Source organism: Zeus faber, assembly GCF_960531495.2.
Source record: "Zeus faber genome assembly, chromosome: 5".
Taxonomy (NCBI): domain Eukaryota; kingdom Metazoa; phylum Chordata; class Actinopteri; order Zeiformes; family Zeidae; genus Zeus; species Zeus faber.
In genome coordinates this window covers 24,213,912-24,235,043 of record NC_137192.1, presented here as the reverse complement: position 1 = coordinate 24,235,043, position 21,132 = coordinate 24,213,912, and the positions used below count along the sequence as shown (strand labels likewise).

Sequence of the window (21,132 nt, the reverse complement as noted above, 5' to 3'; positions counted from 1 at the left end):
GTGAAAAGATAACATTTGTGATTGGCAGTAAGCCTTGCTTGTTCCAGGTCCAAAACATTGCAAAATAGCAGCAAATTCAAGCAAATCCAGACTGTGGGGAAAAAAAAAAACCTCCACAAAAAAAAAAAAAAAGCCTCTGACTCAGATTGTTATGCCTCCTGACAGCACTGTAGAGAGGAAGACGCGGCGCATGTTCTGAAGGAAGCAGATCTCAGCTTGCTAAATTGCCTACGTCACATTATGTATCTCTGGAGGTAGAAAATCCTCCGGGAAACGAGCCGCGGCATCAAAGGCAGAAGGAGGACGCCGCCGGCTGATCCGTCTCCGCTCGCCGCTGTTTGTTGTTTTCCACTGATCCTGCGTCTTTAGTCGAGCGACAAGAGGAGTTTATGTGCCGCCTTCCATTAGGAGAGGGCCCGAAGTGTGGATGCTCCCACAGGTTTTTCTGTAAGAATTCCAGCGCTGTTTATTCAGTCGTCACCAGCTGCCGTCGGGCGCCATTGTCTATTGATGCCCCGGCCGCCTCCGCCCGACGGCCTTTAAAGGACACTTGCAGCCCCAGAAACACGGGACATTGTAAATCAGGGGCTGAGAGTTCTGTTGACTCAATTGCTGCAGCTATTTTAACCTGATGGGTGTTTTTGTAACTTGTCCGTGGGTTCCATCTGGTATTTTGTGTCCATTGAAAGCTTCAGTTTATTTGGATTTGAAGATGGTTCTGCTTTATCGGCCGGAATTGAATGGTCATCAGTGGCGTTGGCATTGGTGTTTGCGGTCACTCAGGGTTACACTTCAGAAGTCATGAGGTCATGGCCGAAATTATTACAATTTACATTGTTATCAAAGTAATTCTTATATTAAAACAACATTTTTGGGCTCTATCTCCGTTAGAGATGAGGTTAGAAGATTAGGCATGAAATTCCAGGCAGCAACAGGAAGTAAACCAGACTTGTGGTTGGGTGGGGCGTCAAAGTGCAAAGAGTCTGATTGCGGGGGCGGTGAAAGCCAGCAGGTGTTTGTTGCTCTCGGAACAATTCCTCAGGCTCTCCATTCCCATGTAACGTCAACGCAGTTTGGACCAAACTTTAAGGTCAAAGGTGCCCCGTCGTTCTTGCAACTGCTGTTCCTCACCTGGCCACCAGGCGCCCTCAGCGTTTCGGTCTGCCCTCCCGTCTCTCTCCCCCTCGCTGTTTCCCAATCCCAATTATCCTTCCTGTGTTTTTATACGCTGCCTTTTGTCTGTCATTGCGAGTCGGTCTTGCCACAGCCACTTTGTTACAAGTCTTCCTGTCGCCTGTTGTTATTTTACGCCTATTTCTAATGACAGTTGCCAGTCTGCTCATTCCTGTTTTTGTTCTTTGCGTGAAGTGTAAATCCATAACATGGTCTGTACTGGGTGCAGTACACTCAAGTCCCGGAATACCACTTGGAACTGCAATTTTGTAATCAACGTTCTGGGATTACCCTTGTCTGGGCTCTAAGACGCCTTCTTCTGATCCATTGATTGGTTTTAGTTTTTTCTTGGTCACTTGAGGTGGGGGGGGTATTTTTTTTTATTCTTTTTGTTTCCTGAATGTTCGCCTCCGTGAATGTTCGCCTTTCCTGACCACGGGTAGTTGTTCACTGTGGCTGTATTTCATCCCTTGTGCCTGTGGCGGACCCTGCCACCAACTATATGAAACAGCATATATAGAGCAGCCCTAACATAACCCTAATACATTGAATGCGCTGTTTCTTATGAAATGCTGGTGAAAAAATGAAGTGTCAGATATGGGATTTAACACAAGTGTGGCTCAAGGCATGGTGTTACATATGAGATAAGTGTTACATCATATTTTGGCTTTAATAATACATTACAAGAGTGAAAAGGGTCGACTTGGACACCATTATACAGTCATTAACAATCAACCAATTGGTTAGATATTGAGATTCAAGGCTAGGTTGTGTGATATTATTACTTTTCTCGCTATATAAAGGATCTAGTTGTGCAAAACACATTGAATAGGGTATTTTTGTGGTAAGGCAGCCAAAGACTCTAGGCCAGGTAGACTGCAGATTGATGAACCAGTTCCGCTAAATGACAGTAATTTGGACACAGCTATGAGATCTGTTGACAAATGCGTGTGTTTTATGCTGTGAAACGCCTGTTGCAACCTGTCTCTCACAGTCCGTCTCTTTTTATTGGTTGCATTACATGTGCGGCTAGTCTCAATGTATGGAATACAGATTTATTCACTGTTGTTCTTTGTCTTCCAGTGGTATGGTGAAATTGATATATTGTCCGATCATGAGAGAAAAATGTTGTCGTCCAAAACTAATTATGCAAAAGAAATGACCTTGTCATTGTGTTATCACAATCTTCTTCAATGTGAGGATCCAATTTGGATTCTGTGACATAGGATTTTGTGACATACAAATACATATATATCAGGCTTATTAAACAAATAGTAATAATAGTCAACATGGGCCTACATATTGGGTTATATACTGTATATCAGTGGTCGATCAGTCGGCCAATGAAGTGAGCCGATATCTGCACATTTTGAGATAATCGATATTGGCCGATGCCTGCGCTCACAAGGCCAATAAACAAAAATTGAAAAATAATAATACAATTAAAAATATCTATTTTCCTCTACATATCGATTCTGAACATTTGAAATGGTTTCAATACTCAGTATCGGTATACCGGTAGCATCTGCGCTTCCTCGCTCTCTCTTCTCTCTGACAGCGAGTTGCCACCGCTGCAGCGCCCGCATGGCCCCGCCTCCTCTCACTCACCCGCTCGCCTTCACTCGTCTCACTCGCACCGGTTTGTTATGGTTTTGGAGCATTAAAGATGGCAAGTGCAGAGCCTCCGTGACCGCTTTTGAAAGAAAACAGCAGGAGTTCTGTTTGGAAATGTTTCGCATTTGAGGCAAAACGTAAAGTCGTAAACCTACCTCAGAGAATTGGAGTAGAGTCTTTTTTTCTCCTCCAGACAGCGCTAAACAGATTTAAAATAAAAACACAGGAAAACCGCCGCGGGAACACACGCACGGTGTGTTCCCGCGGCGGTTTTCCTGTGTTTTTATTTTAAATCTGTTTATTTTTGTGTTTCCTACTTGTACGGAACATACTTTTTAAACACAACTGAGTTAAGGGATTGTCCTGTTTTGTTCTGTTAAAAATAAAAACGCTGTTGGTCCTGTGTCGCATCACACCATCTCCACGTTGCATTCCGTTGCTATGGGACTTAATTAAGTAAAAACTGGATGTTTTTGTGTAAATACTTTGCTTGTAAATAATAAATCCTGCACTTCTGTAACAGGGAGACTTTCTATTTCCCGACCAGACTCAAATAAGATACTATTTATTATTATAATTTTTTTTATCGGTTCTAATTAACTGATTAATTAATTATCACAAATTATTCATTTGTATGTTTTTTTTTTTTTTTTTTTAAGTTTAGTTTTTGATTACCTGTGGACATTTATTTAGTTTATACATTTTTTATTTTAAATAAGTGCGCTTTAGAGACAATGCAGACTATAACATTTTGTGTTAAATTTTCAAATAAGTTAAGCAATTTTGTGTCTCATTTGTTATTATTATTAAATTGTTGTATTTTATCGTATGTGTGTGTGTGTGTGTGTGTGTGTGTGTGTGTGTGTGTGTGTGTGTGTGTGTGTGTGTGTGTGTGTGTGTGTGTGTGTATGTGTGTATGTATATATATATGTGTATGTATATATACAGTATATATGTGTGTGTGTGTATTTATATATGTGTGTAAATAAATGTGTTTATATATGTGTGTATATAAATGTGTGTATATATATATGTGTGTGTGTGTGTGTGTGTGTGTGTGTGTGTCTATGTCTATGTCTATATATATATATATATATAGATATAGGTGTGTGTGTGTGTGTGTGTGTGTGTATATGTGTGTGTATATATGTATATACTGTGTGTGTATGTGTGTGTATATATATATATATATATGTGTCTGTGTGTATATAAATGTGTGTGTATATATGTGTATAAATACGTGTGTGTGTGTGTGTGTGTGTATATATATGCGTGTGTGTGTATACGTATATATGTATGTTTATATGTGAATATTTATGTAATGATATGTTTATTCTTTTAAGTTTCAAGTTAGTGAGTTCAGCATGCAGTTAGCCTGGGTTCCGTGCCATTACACTTTAGTCGTGTATGAATACAGTACGCTTCCAAGCAGCACCAAGTCTGGCTCAACGGGAGAGTTTTCAGAGCTCTATGTAGGTCATGGACAGGGTGTGTAGGAGTTGGTTTCATCTCCTTTCTGTGATGTATTCCGTTTTCCCCTTAAGAATAGCTTTTATACCCAGCCACTCCCGGGGCTCTTTATTTTATTCAGTGGAAGCCTGTTTTTGATGGCCTGTCTAAACGCCTTCCGCACACGCACACGGATTTTAAAACGCACTTGTCATTTTGATTTTGATAGTGCTGCTTTGAGTTGAGAACTTCTTCAGATCTAGTTGAACTAATAAACTGGGTTAGCTGAGCGGCCTTTATCTTTATCTTTTATTATGAACCAGCTTGATTCCGAATAATGTGACATCGTTCATCCATCAGATCTAGAGCATCTGATGTCGCTCCTCTGCTCGCCTTATCCAATTCAATTCGCCCCGCCGAGCAATCGCTCCCCGATTGTTCAGCCAGCGCCGCTTTTTGTCTCATTTTGATTCATAGTGACGATAATTTCGCTGTTTGGAAGCCTTCTATAATGCTCGTTCAGCACCCCAACAGTCACTGCGGCTTTTACTCTGAAGGCAGAAGTGTTTTTCTTTTTTTTTTTTTTTTTTTTTTTTTGCTTTTACAAATCCTTCATTCTTCCACTCTGAGCCCGGCTCTGCCAAACGACTTCCAGAGCAGCTCAGCCGTGGTCCCTCTGACCCGTGGGCCAAGTAGGACTGCTGGGACAAATGCAGAAACAATGCTCTCATAGGCACAACTGAAGGTTCCCCCGGCCACAAAAGACTCATTGTTGATTGGACCATCGAGCGGGCGGGCTTGGGAAAGTGTGTTTGTACTACAAAGGAGGGGAGTGGGTCCACAGGCTGTTGTGGCAGGGTGGGCCGGTGATGATGGTGGTAGTGGGTGGGGGCCACATGCCTCACTTGCAAATGAGTTGAGAGTTGATTACTCAAGAAATGGAGAAGCTTTGCCAAAGGAGAAATTTTATTTTTTGATAGTTTTTCCTTCTATTTGAAATGCCTCCGTAACCCACAAGGAAACTGTTGTGCAGGGCCAGGGCCCAGCACTAGCTTTGAGAAGTCATTGCCAAGTGGGCAACCAAAAACAGTTGGCAACCATGCATCAGATTTTGTTTGCCTTGGCTAATAACAGGGTTGCTGAAATTTTCATTATTTTACAATTGAGTGAGATCAATAAATTAATGGATATATTTCTAAACAGACAACGAGGTATACTGCTCTGGTTGATAGTGAGGCAGCCAGACAGCAGAAGACTGGTTGACACTTGGCCCAAATCTGGTTGCCTGGGGAAACGAGGCAACTCTTATTGTTGTGCCCCTTTGTTGTGGATTCCAGGCTTTTGGTACCAGACCTTGATAATTGCAGTTGAGAAAGTAAAAGGCCCTCCATGTTTTGGCTTGGCCATGTCAGCCATTAGTCGTACCCCTGGTTTGTGCTAATTAGCAAACCCAGATGGTCGCACTGAAAATCAATGGGGGAGGATTTTTACTTTCTGACCTTTTCCTTCCTATTCCTGAGGCCAACCTCACTAGGCTTCACGGCGTCATGGCTCCACGTGCATGTCTATAGCTTGTCTTGTCAGGATGCCATCGTAAAAATTAAAACGGCACTCCCAGGATGGCCACCACCACCCTCTTCGACTGTGTATCCAGGTTAAAGGAGACGGGCCTCACACTGGGTTGTGCAATCTGTGGGAGGCTCAGCTCCAAGCTGGTTCCCCCCCACATGGAGCCCCCCGCATCTCATGCTGTCATTTCCCAAGTGTGTGTGTGTGTGTGTGTGTGTGTGTGTGTGTGTGTGTGTGTGTGTGTGTGTGTGTGTGTGTGTGTGTGTGTGTGTGTGTGTGTGTGTGTGTGTGTGTGTGTGTGTGTGTGTGTGTGTGTGTGTGTGTGGGGCGGGCAGGCCACAGAAACTGCCCTCTCATGGCCCAGGAATGTTACAGCATAGGAAATTGTCAGCACTAATGGAAATGCAAAGCAGATGCTGTACTTCAAGATGTCAGTGTGGTGTAGGAGTGGTACCCTGACGCTATCCACATAGAGGGATGCTATATTTTTTTACTAATTTGATTGTAATAAGTTAGACTGATAACACTGCAACAAGCTAGACTAATAACACTGTAATAAGTTTGACTGATAATACTGTACTAACCCTGTTCTAATTTAGACTGATAATACTGTAATAATACAAATATTTAATAAGTAGACTAATAACACTGTAATATGTCAGACTAATAACACTGTAATAAGTTAGACCAATAGCACAGTAACAAGTTAGACTAATAACACTGTAATAAGTTAGACTAATAACACTGTAATAAGTAAGACTAATAACTAGTGGTCAACCGATATGGGTTTTTTCAATTGTCTATGTCGATATTTAGAGAGCAGGGCGGCTGATGGCTGATATATAATGCCTATATTATGTTCTTGTTTTTTTGTTTTTTGCCTCTGATAAAATACGATTTAATAATTATAACAAATGAGACACAAAGTTGCTGAACTTAAATTAACATTTAATTAACACTAATGTTATTATCTGCATTGTCTCTGCAGTGCACTTATTTTAAATAAAAAAAATGATCAACTTAATAAATGTCCACAAGTAATCCAAAAAATAAACTTAAAAAAAAAACGTATGTATGAAAAGTAAATAATTATAACCGATTTTAAATAAATAATAATAATAAACTGCATAATATCATCATCAAGTCTGGCTGGGATTTATTATTTACAAATAAAGTATTTGCACCAAAACATCCAGCTTTTACTAAATGAAGTCCGATAGCAGTGGAAAGCAACAGAGAGACGGTGTGACGCGACACAGGACATACAGGCAGGCATGTGCAGGGGGTGGGGGGGTGCTGAGGGTGCCTGACCACTTGCCCCTTAATGTCCATGATTTTTATGTGCAGCATTTATTGGGCGTCAATGGGCGGCGAGGTAGCGGATTTCCGTGATCATGGGGTGCCCACGATGGTGCGCATTGGGGCGCCCGTAATCTGCGCTCCGCTGTGCGTCCCCCTGCCGCTCTGTTCCCTTATTGACACAAAACCAAAAAGAACTGTGTTGTGTTTAAAAATGATGTTCCATACAAGTAAGGAAACACACAAAAATAAATAGATCTAAAATAAAAAGACAGGAAAACCGCCACGGGAACACACGCACGTCGAGGAGAGAACAAAGCTCCGCTTGAATTCTCCGAGTTTAGGCTTTGCCTCGAATGCGAAGTTTTCCAAACAGCACTCCTGCTGTTTTCTTTCAAAAGCGGTCACGGAGACTCTGTACTTGCCATCTTTAATGCTCTATAACCATAACAAACCAGAGCGAATGAGACGAGTGAAGACAGCGAGTGAGTGAGAGGAGGCGGGGCTATGTGGGCGCTGCAGCGCTGTCTGTGTCAACTCGCTGTCAGAGAGAAGAGAGAGCGAGGAAGCGCAGTTGCCACCAGTATATCGATAGTGCGGAAAACTGATATTGAAACTGTTTAAAATATTCAGAATCAATATGTATAGAAAAAAAGATATTTTTGATTTTATTATTATTTTTCATTTTTTGTTTATCGGCTTGGTGAGCACAGGCATCGGCGAATGCCGATTATGTCAAAATGCGCAAATATCTACAGTTACAAAAAACAAGTGTAAAAAAAATGTAATTTTCTGGCAGCAGGGGCACCAGAAAATGTCTGTTAAAAAACAGTCAGTTAACGTCAATTTAAACACATAGATTAACTGTAAAAAAAAACCCATGAATTATCTTTACCATAATTAACATCTATTACTGTAATTTTTTCAAGAAATGTACCTCTAATTCCATTAAATCTTTTACTTTTAACATATATTTATTGTTAGAATAGTCATACACCTCTAAAAAACAGAATAATTATCTTTAAAAACAATAAAGAAAAGCTCAAGTACAGATAATTACTATTGTTATTACAAAAATGTACAGTTAATCTAAGACCATTTACATATAAAACACAAAAAAACATTTTACTTTGCAAATGCCCAAGTTGAAATTAACTGTCAGGAGTTTGGCTGTCAGGAGCAAAACAAATCTGTCAAAAATGTTTTTTAAATTCACATTAGCACATAAATAAACTGTAAAAATAAATGCATTTTCTTTCTCTAAATGCAATCTAAGAAATAAAACATCACATTTACTTCATTTAGTTATGTCAACCGATCCCACGGAACTAGGTTGAATAAATGGGATAAATATGAGAAAATTCATCACTACATGCTTTTAAGCAAATCCCATCAAACAGTCTTGATTAAATGCTACATCATACAGTTATTGCTGAATTCACTTAACACAATTATGTTGATTTAGCTTAACACAAATGATTGTATTCATGTAGGATTTTGTTTATTGTACTTATCATGACTTTATTCGAAATTCATTCATAGCGAGTCATGTGCCAAACAAACAGGCCAAAAGCCCCAAGAAGTAAAGCTTGACATTTACTGACTTTACTGACTTTTTGAACAACCTTGCAACCAAGTAAGAAATCCCCAGGGTAAACAAAACGGTGTACTATTTGGTGCTTAGCACTTTACGCTTAAACATTAAATACATTGAAGAGAAAATACAATAAAAATTCAAAAGTGTACTGCCCAAATAATGACTTATCAAACTGCAAAAACGGACAATACTTTTGGTTCCATGGGAACCCCCCCATGGAACCAAAATCCCATGGTTTACTTTACCACGAAAGGAAAAAAAAAAACCCTTTCAAATGCTGTAATGCCCAAGATAATAAACAACCACACAACTTTGCAAGTACTAGAAACTCCCATCATACAGCTGCATCAGTAGTTTCTATGATCAACAGCTTCCAAGTGTTTAACTGCAGTCCATGCACACATCCGGCGGTCACGCTGCTGATGGCCAAGTTGGCTCTTGGGGGAGGGACGGGAAGGGGAGGGTGTGAACTCCCTGTGGGCTCTGCTCCTTCACGTCGGACAACGTGGCTTCCCAAGACCGTTTCCTTTATTTTCTCCTTGCGCCAGGATCAATATCCTCAAAATGGGATTAGAACATAGTATTAATGAACAGAGAACTATCATTCAATTTCAGTATTATTTTGAATTCATCTAATTTTCTCAATCAATTGTCTATTAATTGCCACACAGTAGTAAAAGATGCCCATAACAATTTCCCAAAGCATTTTCTTGAGGTGTTTAGTCCATCTAACAGTCCAAAACGCAAGGATGCTCAATTACCACTAAATGAGACAGAAACTAGCAAATCATTATATTTGAGAAGCTGGAAGTAACTAATTGTTTGGCATTTTGGTTAAAAAATGAATTTAACATTATAACCAAAATAGTCGCCCATTACTGAATGAATGAAGTAATCGTTTCAGCTCTTAATTAGGAAACTGGAAGACTTCAACTTGCATTGTCATCAATCGACAAACCAAATCAGCACAACATGCGAATACATCTGATGGTAAGTGATAACAGTTCTTACGAGACCCTGACCTTAAAAAGTGACAAGGACACAAATATCAGTATTAAATCCAAGTGCAGAAATTCCAAATATATATTTGTGAAAATGTAGTGATACCATTACATAGATTGTCAACCAGAGAACACTGACAAGTTCATGTCAGTGTTCTCAGTTCTTGGTCACAATTCGTGATAATAAAAAATGATAAGGGATTTTTGTCAAATAATGTTTGGTAATGTTCAAGTTCAAGTTCAAGTTCAAGAGATTATTTGTCACATACATATACATACGTTCATACATATATGCAGTGAAATGTCATGACATGTTTTGATTTATGTAAAAAACAAAAGGAAATATTGGCTGATTCCTACCATATTAAAAAAAGTATTTGTTGGGCTATGGTTCATACCATGTGTTGCAACTTACCAAGTAGTTTCTCCATGAAGCTTTCAGGATTTTCATTGAGGTAGACACAAAGTGCTTTGTATTTCAACAGTGGGATCCTTCGGGAGACAGACAAACCTTCAATACAAATGCCATCTTCCCATCTACCCATACACAATGTTTGGCGAGGTAAAGAAACAGGATCAGGGAGGTAAAACAGACAGAGACGGGGGCAGAACTGAGAGCACCATCAGGCTTGTGTTGCGTCCTGCTGCTCCCCACAACTACCTCAGAAACTGGTTCCAGTAGTAACCCACATGAATGTGCACAGCAGCGGAACAGCGGTGATGCGGGTGAATTCTGCATTTACCTGAAACATTGAGAGTAATACAAAATTACATTTCAATTAAATTATTAATACCCTAGTACAGGTAAAAGTGATGCATTCAAAACCTTACTTAAGTAAAAGTATGTAAGTATTATCAGGCAAAATGTTCTGGAAGTATAAGTAAAAGTACTCATTGTGCAGTAAAATGGTCCCTGTCAGTGTTTTACTATGATACAGGATGTTTTTTGGATTAATATTACTGCTGCATTGATGCGTATGTTGCATTTTACTGCTGTAGATGTTCATGGTTGTGCGTCATTTGAACTACTTCATAATATATTGGCTAGTTTATTCTACAGCAATGCATCATTCTATAAGATCATCATATGTTCGTCGCGTCGCCGTCCCGCGAGAGGAGCGCATCTCTAAAAAGTCAGCTTTTCATGAGCTCAGGGAAAACAGCCCTGTTTTCAGCTTTGCGACAATGCATTTTCCACGTAATCCAGAGGGGTTTAGAGGTGCAGTGTGCAGAATTTACGGGATGGACCTGAGAGAAATGGAATGTAATATTCATAGGTACGTCTTCGTCCTACCAGGAAAAGAAGAATTGCTGTGTTTCTGTCACCAAAGCATGAGCCGTTTTTGCCTACATAGGGAGCAGGTACGCTTCACGGAGGCCGCCGTGTTCCATGGCCATGTTTCTACAGTAGCCCAGAAGGGACAAAGCAAACGCTGGCTCTAGAGAGGGGCTTTACATGTTTTGGTGAGTGTCCTGGACACCGTCTCCTCCACGGAGGCCGCCACCGTCAAGTAAGTAGGAGGATTCAGAATCAGGTGTATTGCCAAGTAGGTTTTCACATACAAGAATTTGCCTTTGTGTTTTGGTGCGGAACAATACAACATAGTAATGCAATTAAAAGCCAAGAATCGAAAATGAAAATACTTGCAATAAAAATATGACAGATTACATTTTCTCAACCCGTACACAGTTTATCTGAAAATTCCAACTTTCCAAATATGAATATACATGTTTTTTTGCTGGACAGGAAGTAATCTGATTAAAATCGGAGTGAAAAGTTAAATAAAATAGAAACATTCAAGTGAAGGACAAATTCCTCAAATGAGTACTTTAAAACAGTACTGAGTAAATGTACTTTTTCAGGTGCCCGCTTACATTTGGGCGAAGCTTACGTTACCAACTAAAACCAAATCAAGCTAATCAAGCAAATGATTTACTACAGAACTGTATAAACTCCAGCAGATGAAGGTTGAAATTTTGCTTCTCTTGTTACGGATTCTAACACTTTGAAGACCAACATTTGGCCACATCACTCGTGTGCGAGTCAAGCTAGCGATACACAGATTTTCAAATAAACGTCTGATCGTACTAAAGTATAAAATACTTCTGGTCTGGATGGCAATGGATTGGAGAAGAGTCATCTCGGTGGTTAGCCCTCGAAAATGGCGTCCTCGGCCGCACCGCGCGTGTGCCAAGGAAGTATGGAGAACGCTTTGGGAAAATCTTTATTCAGTTAACACTTTACTAGAACATTGATGCAATGAAACTCTCTGGTTTATTGTCAAAAATAATTATTATATAATGGAAACAACATCCATGTTTCGTTTCTTAGCTTAACTGTCCTTAAACGTTGTGTCATTCTTCATTTAACACTATAACAAGTTAGACTAAACACTGTAATAACACTGTAGTAAGTTAGAATTATAACACTAACAAATGACTAATAACATTGTAATACGTTAGACTATTAACACTCTAAAATTAATAAACAATAATAATAATCATAATAATTTACACATTTTTTACAGACATGTCCAACTATTTATATTTATACCAGGTCAATACTTGCATCCTTACTACCACTTAGCCCATAACATAGCCTTTTTAAATTGATTTTATATTTATCTATCTGGTGCATGAGCGCATTTTGTATATGCTGTATATATTGTATTTATTGTTTTTCTTTTCAGACTGTTAAGCATTCCCCTTCTATGATTCTGTCTATTTGTACTACAGTGCACTAACTATTACCAAGAAAAATTCCTTGTACATAAAAATATACTAGGCCCAATAAACTGATGAAAAGTAACACTGGGAAAAAAAAACCCATTCTGAATATTCCGTCGTTATTTGTGAATAAAAACAAGAAAACCCCCACTGAAATTAGGTAATAATCAGAATTCCTTCCTTCCTTTTGTGTCCTTTGCTCCTGAATTACAATAATTAAAATAATAATAAATAAAATCTAAAATCAGTGATTCGCAACCATTTTCTTTCATTCATAAATCATTAAGGCTCTTGGATAATTGAGCTGTCTGATGTTCTAGCATATGTTCTCATCACTTTAAATGAGTGTGTATATATCTTAATTAATCTGCAGCTAAGCCTCCTCAGAGCGGCTAATTCAGCCAACAGTCTTTCTCTCAGCCATATGCTGTGTTCATTGTGCCGAAATTGTAATCCTCGCTCTTTTTCTTGCCCCGTGTGCCTTGAAAAAATGGCGAACACACACGTTTTGTACATGATTCTTTCTTGATTTATTTTAAGGTCAGTGTGTTAAGGTCAAGTGCCCCTCGATAAAGGTTAAATCAAGGTTAAAGTTGAGATGGGAGAATTTTTGTGCCATTCGGTCCATAAATACGTTGAGAAATTCACAAATTCAAGTAGTTCACAAAACAACACTAAGTTCACAAATTATTCAAAGTTTGGTTTGATTTAAAAAAAAAAAAAAAAAAAAAATGTGGTAGCACGACTTTTATTATTTATTGTGTATTTTGACGGTGGAGGGTGTAGTTCATTCAATACATTTCAGAAGTGTATAGTATATACTGTATGTATTACGTAGATGTTTATATCTACTTCTATATGTCAACTCCAGTTTATTTAAAATGCCCTTAATCACAGTACAGTCTACAAAGTCTCCACAAGCTTCACTGTCCTCATAAAATACATGTGTGAATATATATATATATATATATATATATATATAATTCAGTTACTGTATTTTATATACAGAACTTGCAATATATAATTTCTATAATTTTCTAGTGCCATATTCCAAGTGATGGCTATTTCAACCTGGTCTGCTCTCCATTGGGCCTGTTTTCACATTTAAATGGACGCCCTATTGGTGTTATAAGTTCAATTTGCTTTGCTCTCATCCAGTGTTTGTCAAAGTCTGGCTTCCGGCCCACAGATGGATCGCAGGACATTTTTAATTGGGTCACCAAACGAAATTGCAGAATGTATTTCTTATTTAAAAATAAATATATATTCTATCCACAGTAAACCTTCAAGCCACATGAGGGAGCTGATGTAGGCGTAGGGGACTATACAGCGTCCGTCTACAAAGTCGGTCACGTGCTTTTAATAATGGTGAAAATAAAAGGAAATAAAAAAATAAAAAAATAAAATAGCCTATAAACTCCAGCTGAATGCAATTAATTATTGGTGTGAAAAGCTTCTCCATACTTTTCTACTCGATCCATTCCCCAATAATAAAATGAGCACACAGTATACTAATAGTTACTTTATTATTTACTTGAACCATTCATTATTAAAATTTTCCATACACCGGCCTAATCGAATCAACAAACCCAGCCATTCATACACGGTATTGGACATATTTATTCTGCAAATAAATCAGTTGATTTTTGCCCTCCAACCTCTGTGTATGACCTCCAGTCATTTCTTCTATCACCGCCACCACTTCTCTGGCGATCTCACTACACGACCCCTCCATAGCAGGGTTACCCCATCCGAGCATCGCTAAAACCGGCCTTCATCTGTTTGCATAAAATGCGTAAAAACCTTCATGAATAACGCATCTATAAAGCTAGGGCCACATTGCGTGGTTTTCAAGACTGATTTGGCAACAATCTGAGGTGGGGCTGAGTCGTGGTAGATCCAGGGCGGTCCGGGAATCGACTCCCGACTCGTGAGGGTCTGATCGGTGTGTAACGTCAGCGCTGCAAGTTCGCCGCACAAACGGCCGCAGAAGCGACGGTAACAATCTTGCAGGAGGATGGATTGCCGAGCGTGCCGGGGCGCCACAAAACTCTGTTCATCCCTTTTCCCGTCTTTAGATTTAAGCTCCTCAAAGACAGCAGTTGTTATGTGGTGTGTGCAGGAGAAGATCTGCAAGTGCCACTCGTTAAATGTGCGAGGCTCTATCTTTTCATCGCCGCTCACGACAAATCACACAATGTGGCCCCGGCTCCAACTTCAAACTCAAACTTGTGTTTTATTAAAATATTCCTCGTGTCTTACGAAACGGCTGATCTCCAACGATCTAAGCTACAATGTCAGTGTTTAACGCAGAAATGGCCGTGCGGAAGGTTCAGAAATATTCATCTCTTTATGAATTTATTCATTGATTCCATCGCTCATGGTTTATAGATGAGCGCTTATTGTTAATTGGGTCTTGACGGTTTGTCATTTCTTCAATATCTGTCCCAGAAAAGTTTGGAAAACACCACGCCAGCCCAATGTTTTTCACCCACCGTGACGTGAGAACTCGCCAGTTGCGCTGTGAAATGATTTCAAAACCCACTCCCCAAAAATTGAATAATGGAAATTGACCTTTATGTCGCCAGGTCAAAATTAAAAAGGCCGCACTGATTCATCTCATTCTTCAGTCCCAGCAGAATCGTGGCTCTTGTGTTCATTGGAACAAGTTAGACTCTGAAAGTGACGACTGTACGCGGCGATGAAGGGCTCGACTCTTTATTAAGATTCGGTTCTTCACTCGTTAAAAGTAGTCGTTTGATTTTCCGACTCCTGGTTTCGTCTGGTTCAGTCGGTGTGACGCACGGTGAACGAGGGAGGACTTCCTGAACCGTGAGCGAGAAGAGGGAGAGTCGTGTCTGAGTTGTGAATGGAATTCTACCAAGAGTCATTTAATTCGGTCAAAATGATTTATTTCTCGTGGAATGCAAAGTGTAAATCAGTCACACTCTATGAATTATGCCAAATGTCCAAGACATTTTTTTTTACCTTGGACTTAATTTAATCCTGAGTAATTATTTTCAGTCTGGGTCCCAGTCTGAATTCACTCTTGCTGGAGTGACTCCAGGCCTAACTAACCCTAACTATTAGCAGGCCATAATAATCAGAATCAGAATAGTCTTTATTGGCAAGTAAGTTTACACGAACAAGGAATTTGTCTTGGTGTTTGGTGCATACGTGAACCATAAATGGAAAACAATAAGTAAAGCATATGTAAAATATGGCTGTTTTTGATATTTTTATTTATTTAGTTATTTTTTAAATAAAGCTGTGCAGTTGTGCAGGACTGTGCAAATGTTCAGTATAAAGTGTAACAGTATGTGCAATGTTCACAGATAATAAGAACATTTGTACATTTTACTTGTTAACTATACACAAACTGTATTTGTGACCCACTGCATAATTTACGGCCGCATTTAGAAATTTTACATTTTTGTCAAATTGCTTGATTCACCTGTGGGAATCAAGCAAATATTTTGGAAGCTATGACTAATTAAAGATCAAGGTTTTGAAAACGGAGGTTCTGAGAAATCGGCCTTCAACGGTTTCAGAAAGGATGTCATTCAGACTAGATGAGCTTGTCGAATGAAAACAGTAACACGTGATTCCTCTTCTCCCAGACACCATGTCCACCACCGCTCCTCAGCCGCCGCAGAAGGAGGACCAGGGGGAGGAGGAGGACGAGGAGCAGGGAGAGCGGTTTGAGTTTGAGGACAGCACAGACGAGGAGGAGAAAGACGCCGCGACCGCCTCCCCGGAGTCCGCCAAAATAGAAGCCCAGAGTCCAAACGAGAGCGACGACGTGTCCAACGTCCCAAGCAAATCAAACGCCGCCTCGGAACCCGCACAGCAACCTCCCCGTGCTGCGCCCCCTGCTGGACAGGAGGCCCAGAAGTGCCCTGAAGAGACGCCGTCCAGCTCATGCACAGGTAAGGCCTCGGCAGCGTGTCTGAAGGTCCTTGGAAAAAAAAAAAAAAAAAAAAAAGTAATTTGTACAAATATTACCACTGAACTGCATACTTACCTTACATTGAGCTGGTCAGCCATCTTACTTCATACTTACCTGTAGAGAGACATTTAAGAAGCTCCACATGCTTACCTGTCTGAAGTTCTGTGGAAAAACAAAAAAAAAAAGTACAGTTTTGATTTGTTCCACTTCCCCATCACTTCTCTTGTTATCTGACCCGAAACACACTGTGCTTATAACAATTCATATAAAGTCTCAATTCAATTCAATTCACCTATCTGAGAGCTGGTGGTACGTTCGTATGGTGGTTAAACAGGTAGGTCGTCAAGTGAGGAGTACCCGTATTTGACTTGTAGGCCTGAAATAAGACGCAGTGTTGAAAAGGTCTTAAAAAGTAGTAGTAAGCCTGTCTAAGGGTTTGGGCCACTCTCCCACTAAAGAGTGAAGAGTGGAAACATTTTACCCTTACGTTTTTATCCCCTTATTCTCTCCGTTCCCACAGCCACCTACAGATGTATGATTGGCTCTATCGCTATTTTCTTTCTTTTTTTTCCCCAAATATATATATTTTAAATGTTTTTATTATTGTCTCAGGCAGCTGAGAGTTAACTTCCCTGATAATTGGATGAAGAGTTATGTGGCCTTTTCGGGCATGATACATACATATAGACGCCCGGAGTGGCCAAAGAGGAGCCCTGATAAAAATGATTATGGCCCGCAGTTTAAGAGGTGGTGGAGGAAGGGATTTATATCTCCTAAGAACTTCTGTTGGACAAAATGAGGCATTAGCGCTTAGTTAAAAAATTAGTTAGTTAAAACACACACACACACACACACACACACACACACACACACACACACACAGACACGTTTGTTTACCCACATCCTTCAAGGAAATGCAACATTGCAGATTTTCTTTTTTCTTTTCTTTTTTCGGACCAGAACTGCCTCAAAAATACCAAACTTGAATAGAAATAGTTTAATAAAAAAAATGTATAATCAAAAATAAACAATTACAGTTTTTTTCTTTTTGCCAGAACTGGTACAACAAATACAGAATATTGAATAAAAAACAGATAAATAAGATACAAGAAAATTGAATAAGAAAATGGAAAATACACTTGGTTTCTGTTTTTAAACCCTTTTTTACTTACACAATTCTAATTAACCTAATAAAGCTTTATTTTAAACAATTCAAAAATAAAATACAGAAAAAATAAATTCAGAAAAGAAAAGTACCAGATTTTCAGTTTTAAATCCTTTTTTACCTATTTTATTTTAATTTACCTACAGACGCTTTGCAAAATACAGATAAATAAAATAGAGAAAACAATGGAAAATGTACTTAATTTCTATTTCATAATTCTTTACAAACTTAATTCCAATTAACCTGTTGACAGCTCTTCATACTAATATGAATATAGATTATATTTTAATATATAAACAATATAAACATCTTTATATTATAAACACATTATCTTAAACAAAAATAGCCAGGATCTTGTGTTGATCCTGGTTTGCGACACTTGTGATGGTAATTGGGGGGATACACACTGAAGCCCAGTTTTTATTAGTTATTTGTAAGTTTTGTTATGTTATTGTTATATACGTTGTTTCCAATGTTGTTCATTGTTGTTTTCCAAAAAAATTTCAGAACAAAATATTATAATATTATAAAATGTCCTGAAAAGTGCTCCCGTTTCTGTGTGATACAAGCCTGAGATTAAAAACATACTTTTTTTGTTAGTTAACTTAAGTTATGATCTTGTCAGTTTTCACAGTTGCACATTTCTCCCGGTCTTGTTTCTAATTGTCGCGGTTTTTTTTTTTGTGCTTCTCCTTCCAACAGATGTCCCTGTTTCCAAGTTATCCGGCGGGTGAGTTGTCCTTCTGTTCACCAATGTGTTGGGAAATGTTGCTTAAGCTAAATTTCCCAAATTAACTGTCATAGCGGGAGTGGGTGTTGAAATGCTCCGTCACCAGTGTGGGTTTAACAATTTATTCTAAACATGCAGAATAAATACTTTCTGCTAATGTTAAGCATGAAATACACTGATGTTTCTGATTCGTCTTCCATCATATTTAGGAAATCGTGTTGGGAATAGATAGATAGATTGATAGATTGATAGATAATTTATTCATCCCTGAAGGGAAATTGTTTACCCACCACAGATTTTGGGTACTTTTGGTACCGTTTCACTTGTTTTTTTTTTTTTTTCACGTCATTTGAAAATCAGAGCTTCAAAACAACCAACTTTTTAAAGCTTTGGCTTGTTAATGACGAGGGTGTGGGGAACTGTGTTTCTGAGATAATCACCCTCACACTTGGCTTCATTCAGCCAGCTCCCAGAATGAAAGTGGACCAACAGAGCCACATGGCCACTTGACACCTTGCTGAATGGGGCAATCTCTGCATTGTTCTTGTCTTTTGGGGGAATGTTGAACAGCATCATCCACACACAACATCTTTGTTTAAAAAATATATATATTTTATTTAACAGTAAGAATGTGTATGTTTTATAAAAATGGAATTGTTTAGGAGTTCAAAAGTGCGGACAACAAAATGTACAGTCTATCAATAATATTAGTCTTTGTATATCAGCCTTGGTGTGTGACAGCAACTCACATAAAAACAACGCAATAATAATAACAACAGTAAAAATGATAATAAAAGCCATGGAACAAAAACTATAATGGCAATATATGGAAAATTGTCAAAATATAAAGTAACGGTTAACTGCACATAGTAACTGTACACAAAAAAATACTAAACCTAATGATAATCAACAAATTTAACCTAAAAAATAACAGATAAAAACAACTATGAAAATAATAATACAATTTAAATTGAAATGAACATTTGAACCGAAAGAAAGAAAGAGATATTTTATACATCCCTGGAGCTCAATTGCAATGTCAGAGCAACTCACATCGCTAACAATAGACTAGGCAAGGCAAGGCAAATGTATTTGTATAGCACTTCTCACAACAAGGCAATTCAAAGTACTTTACATAAAACATCAAAAGCGTTAGGATAAAGTGCAAAGAAACACATTATGAAGAGGACATAGAATGCATAAAGTAAAATAAAATAATACATCGATTGCATAAAAGTTACAGTGCAGTGCAATAAATGAATCAAACAAATCTTGTTTTACTCTTTGGTCACAATTATTTCACCTATTCCCCGAATAGTGTTGAACCTTGTCAAAGCAATATTCTAGCCCCGGAGAACCGGTCTGGAGATCCAGGCAATGATAATAGTGATAATACCAATTGAAAATATATGGCAATATACAATAGGCCTAAAAAATAAAGAATCCAATAAACAAGAAATAATAAAAGTGTAAAGTTTGCAAACATTTTGACTTCTATCCCAGAGACCGTCCTGCTGTGAGGCAGCGGTGATAAAAAACCGAACCACCCACATCAGAAAATAATACATTTATTTTTGATCACACTGTCTTATTTTATTTTGATATAAATAAAGATATTATTATTATTATTATTATTATTATTATTGTTTTTTATATTATTGTTATCATCATCATCATCATTATTGTTGTTGTTGTTATTTTTAAATATTATTATTATATATTATAAATATTACTATTATTATTATTATTATTTATTATTATTATTATTATTATTTTTTATTATTACTATTCAATCGTCACCTTCAGGCTCAACTCTAGGAAGTGTGCTGCTAAACCTCGACCAACAGGGGGCCTTGCACTCTGCATTCCTGTGGGCTTTCCTGTGCTGAAAAGAGAGAGTTTGTGTGTGTGTGTGTGTGTGTGTGTGTGTGTGTGTGTGTGTGTGTGTGTGTGTGTGTGTGTGTGTGTGTGTGTGTGTGTGTGTGTGTGTGTGTGTGTGTGTGTGTGTGTGTGTGTGTGTGTGTGTGTGTGTGTGAGAGCACACACACCTGCGGCTGGGGTTGGATGCATGCTGGCAGATATACAGTATGGACGGTTTTTGTGTGTGTGTGTGTGTGTGTGTGGTTCATTGGGGTCTCAGGATTTCTGCTGAGTGCTCATTTCCACGGCGAATATAGTCGATACAATACTCCTTTTTTTATTATTGAAAAAAATAGAAAGAAGCGCTATCAATAGTGTTTTCCAAGGCGTCAAGGTGTGAGGGGACGTCAGCAGATCCTCCGCGCGTGTCAGCAGATGGTGAGTAATGTTGCCCAAATTGCTTTAACCGCCACCATTGTTATTGCAGGGATACAGGGTCTTTGGGTAACAGTGCAGCGACAGCACATCAGCCCCCCCAACACACACACACACACACACACACACACACACACACACACACACACTTTTTATTTATTTATGTGTGTTTAAGTGCTTCGGCTCCGATCTCCTGACGGATCGTTTTCATTAAAAGGCGTCGAACGTCGAAAGCAGCGCTGCACAAAAATTGTTTTTTTGTGCAGCGCCGTCACACACACACACACACACAGACACACACAGAGACAAACACACACACACACACAAAGGCTGCCGGGAACTTCTGCTTTTTCATTCACGTTTCTCCCTTTTTTTTTTTTTTTTTACTCTCCGACTTCTGCTTTTTCACACTTCATGGAAAATAAAACCCACGCTGCTTTACTTACTTATAACCAGCTGCATTAACAACGAAACACACAACAACACCCGTGCTGCAAGATAATATAAAGATGTACTTCCTATAGGAGCGCTTGGTATTGGTCATGTTTTTGATATATTGATATA

The 21,132-nt window shown here is 38.7% G+C and overlaps 1 protein-coding gene across 1 annotated transcript in view; it reads left to right on the top strand.

Annotated features, from left to right (window-relative positions):
* arhgef10la (Rho guanine nucleotide exchange factor (GEF) 10-like a) overlaps positions 1-21,132 on the top strand; it is a 178,697-nt gene that overhangs the window by 4,214 nt on the left and 153,351 nt on the right. The window contains exons 2-3 of the mRNA XM_080001492.1: positions 16,050-16,358; positions 18,246-18,273. Coding sequence (XP_079857618.1) covers positions 16,055-16,358; positions 18,246-18,273 — 332 coding nt within the window. The 5' untranslated portion in view covers positions 16,050-16,054. The remainder of the gene's footprint in view (positions 1-16,049; positions 16,359-18,245; positions 18,274-21,132) is intronic.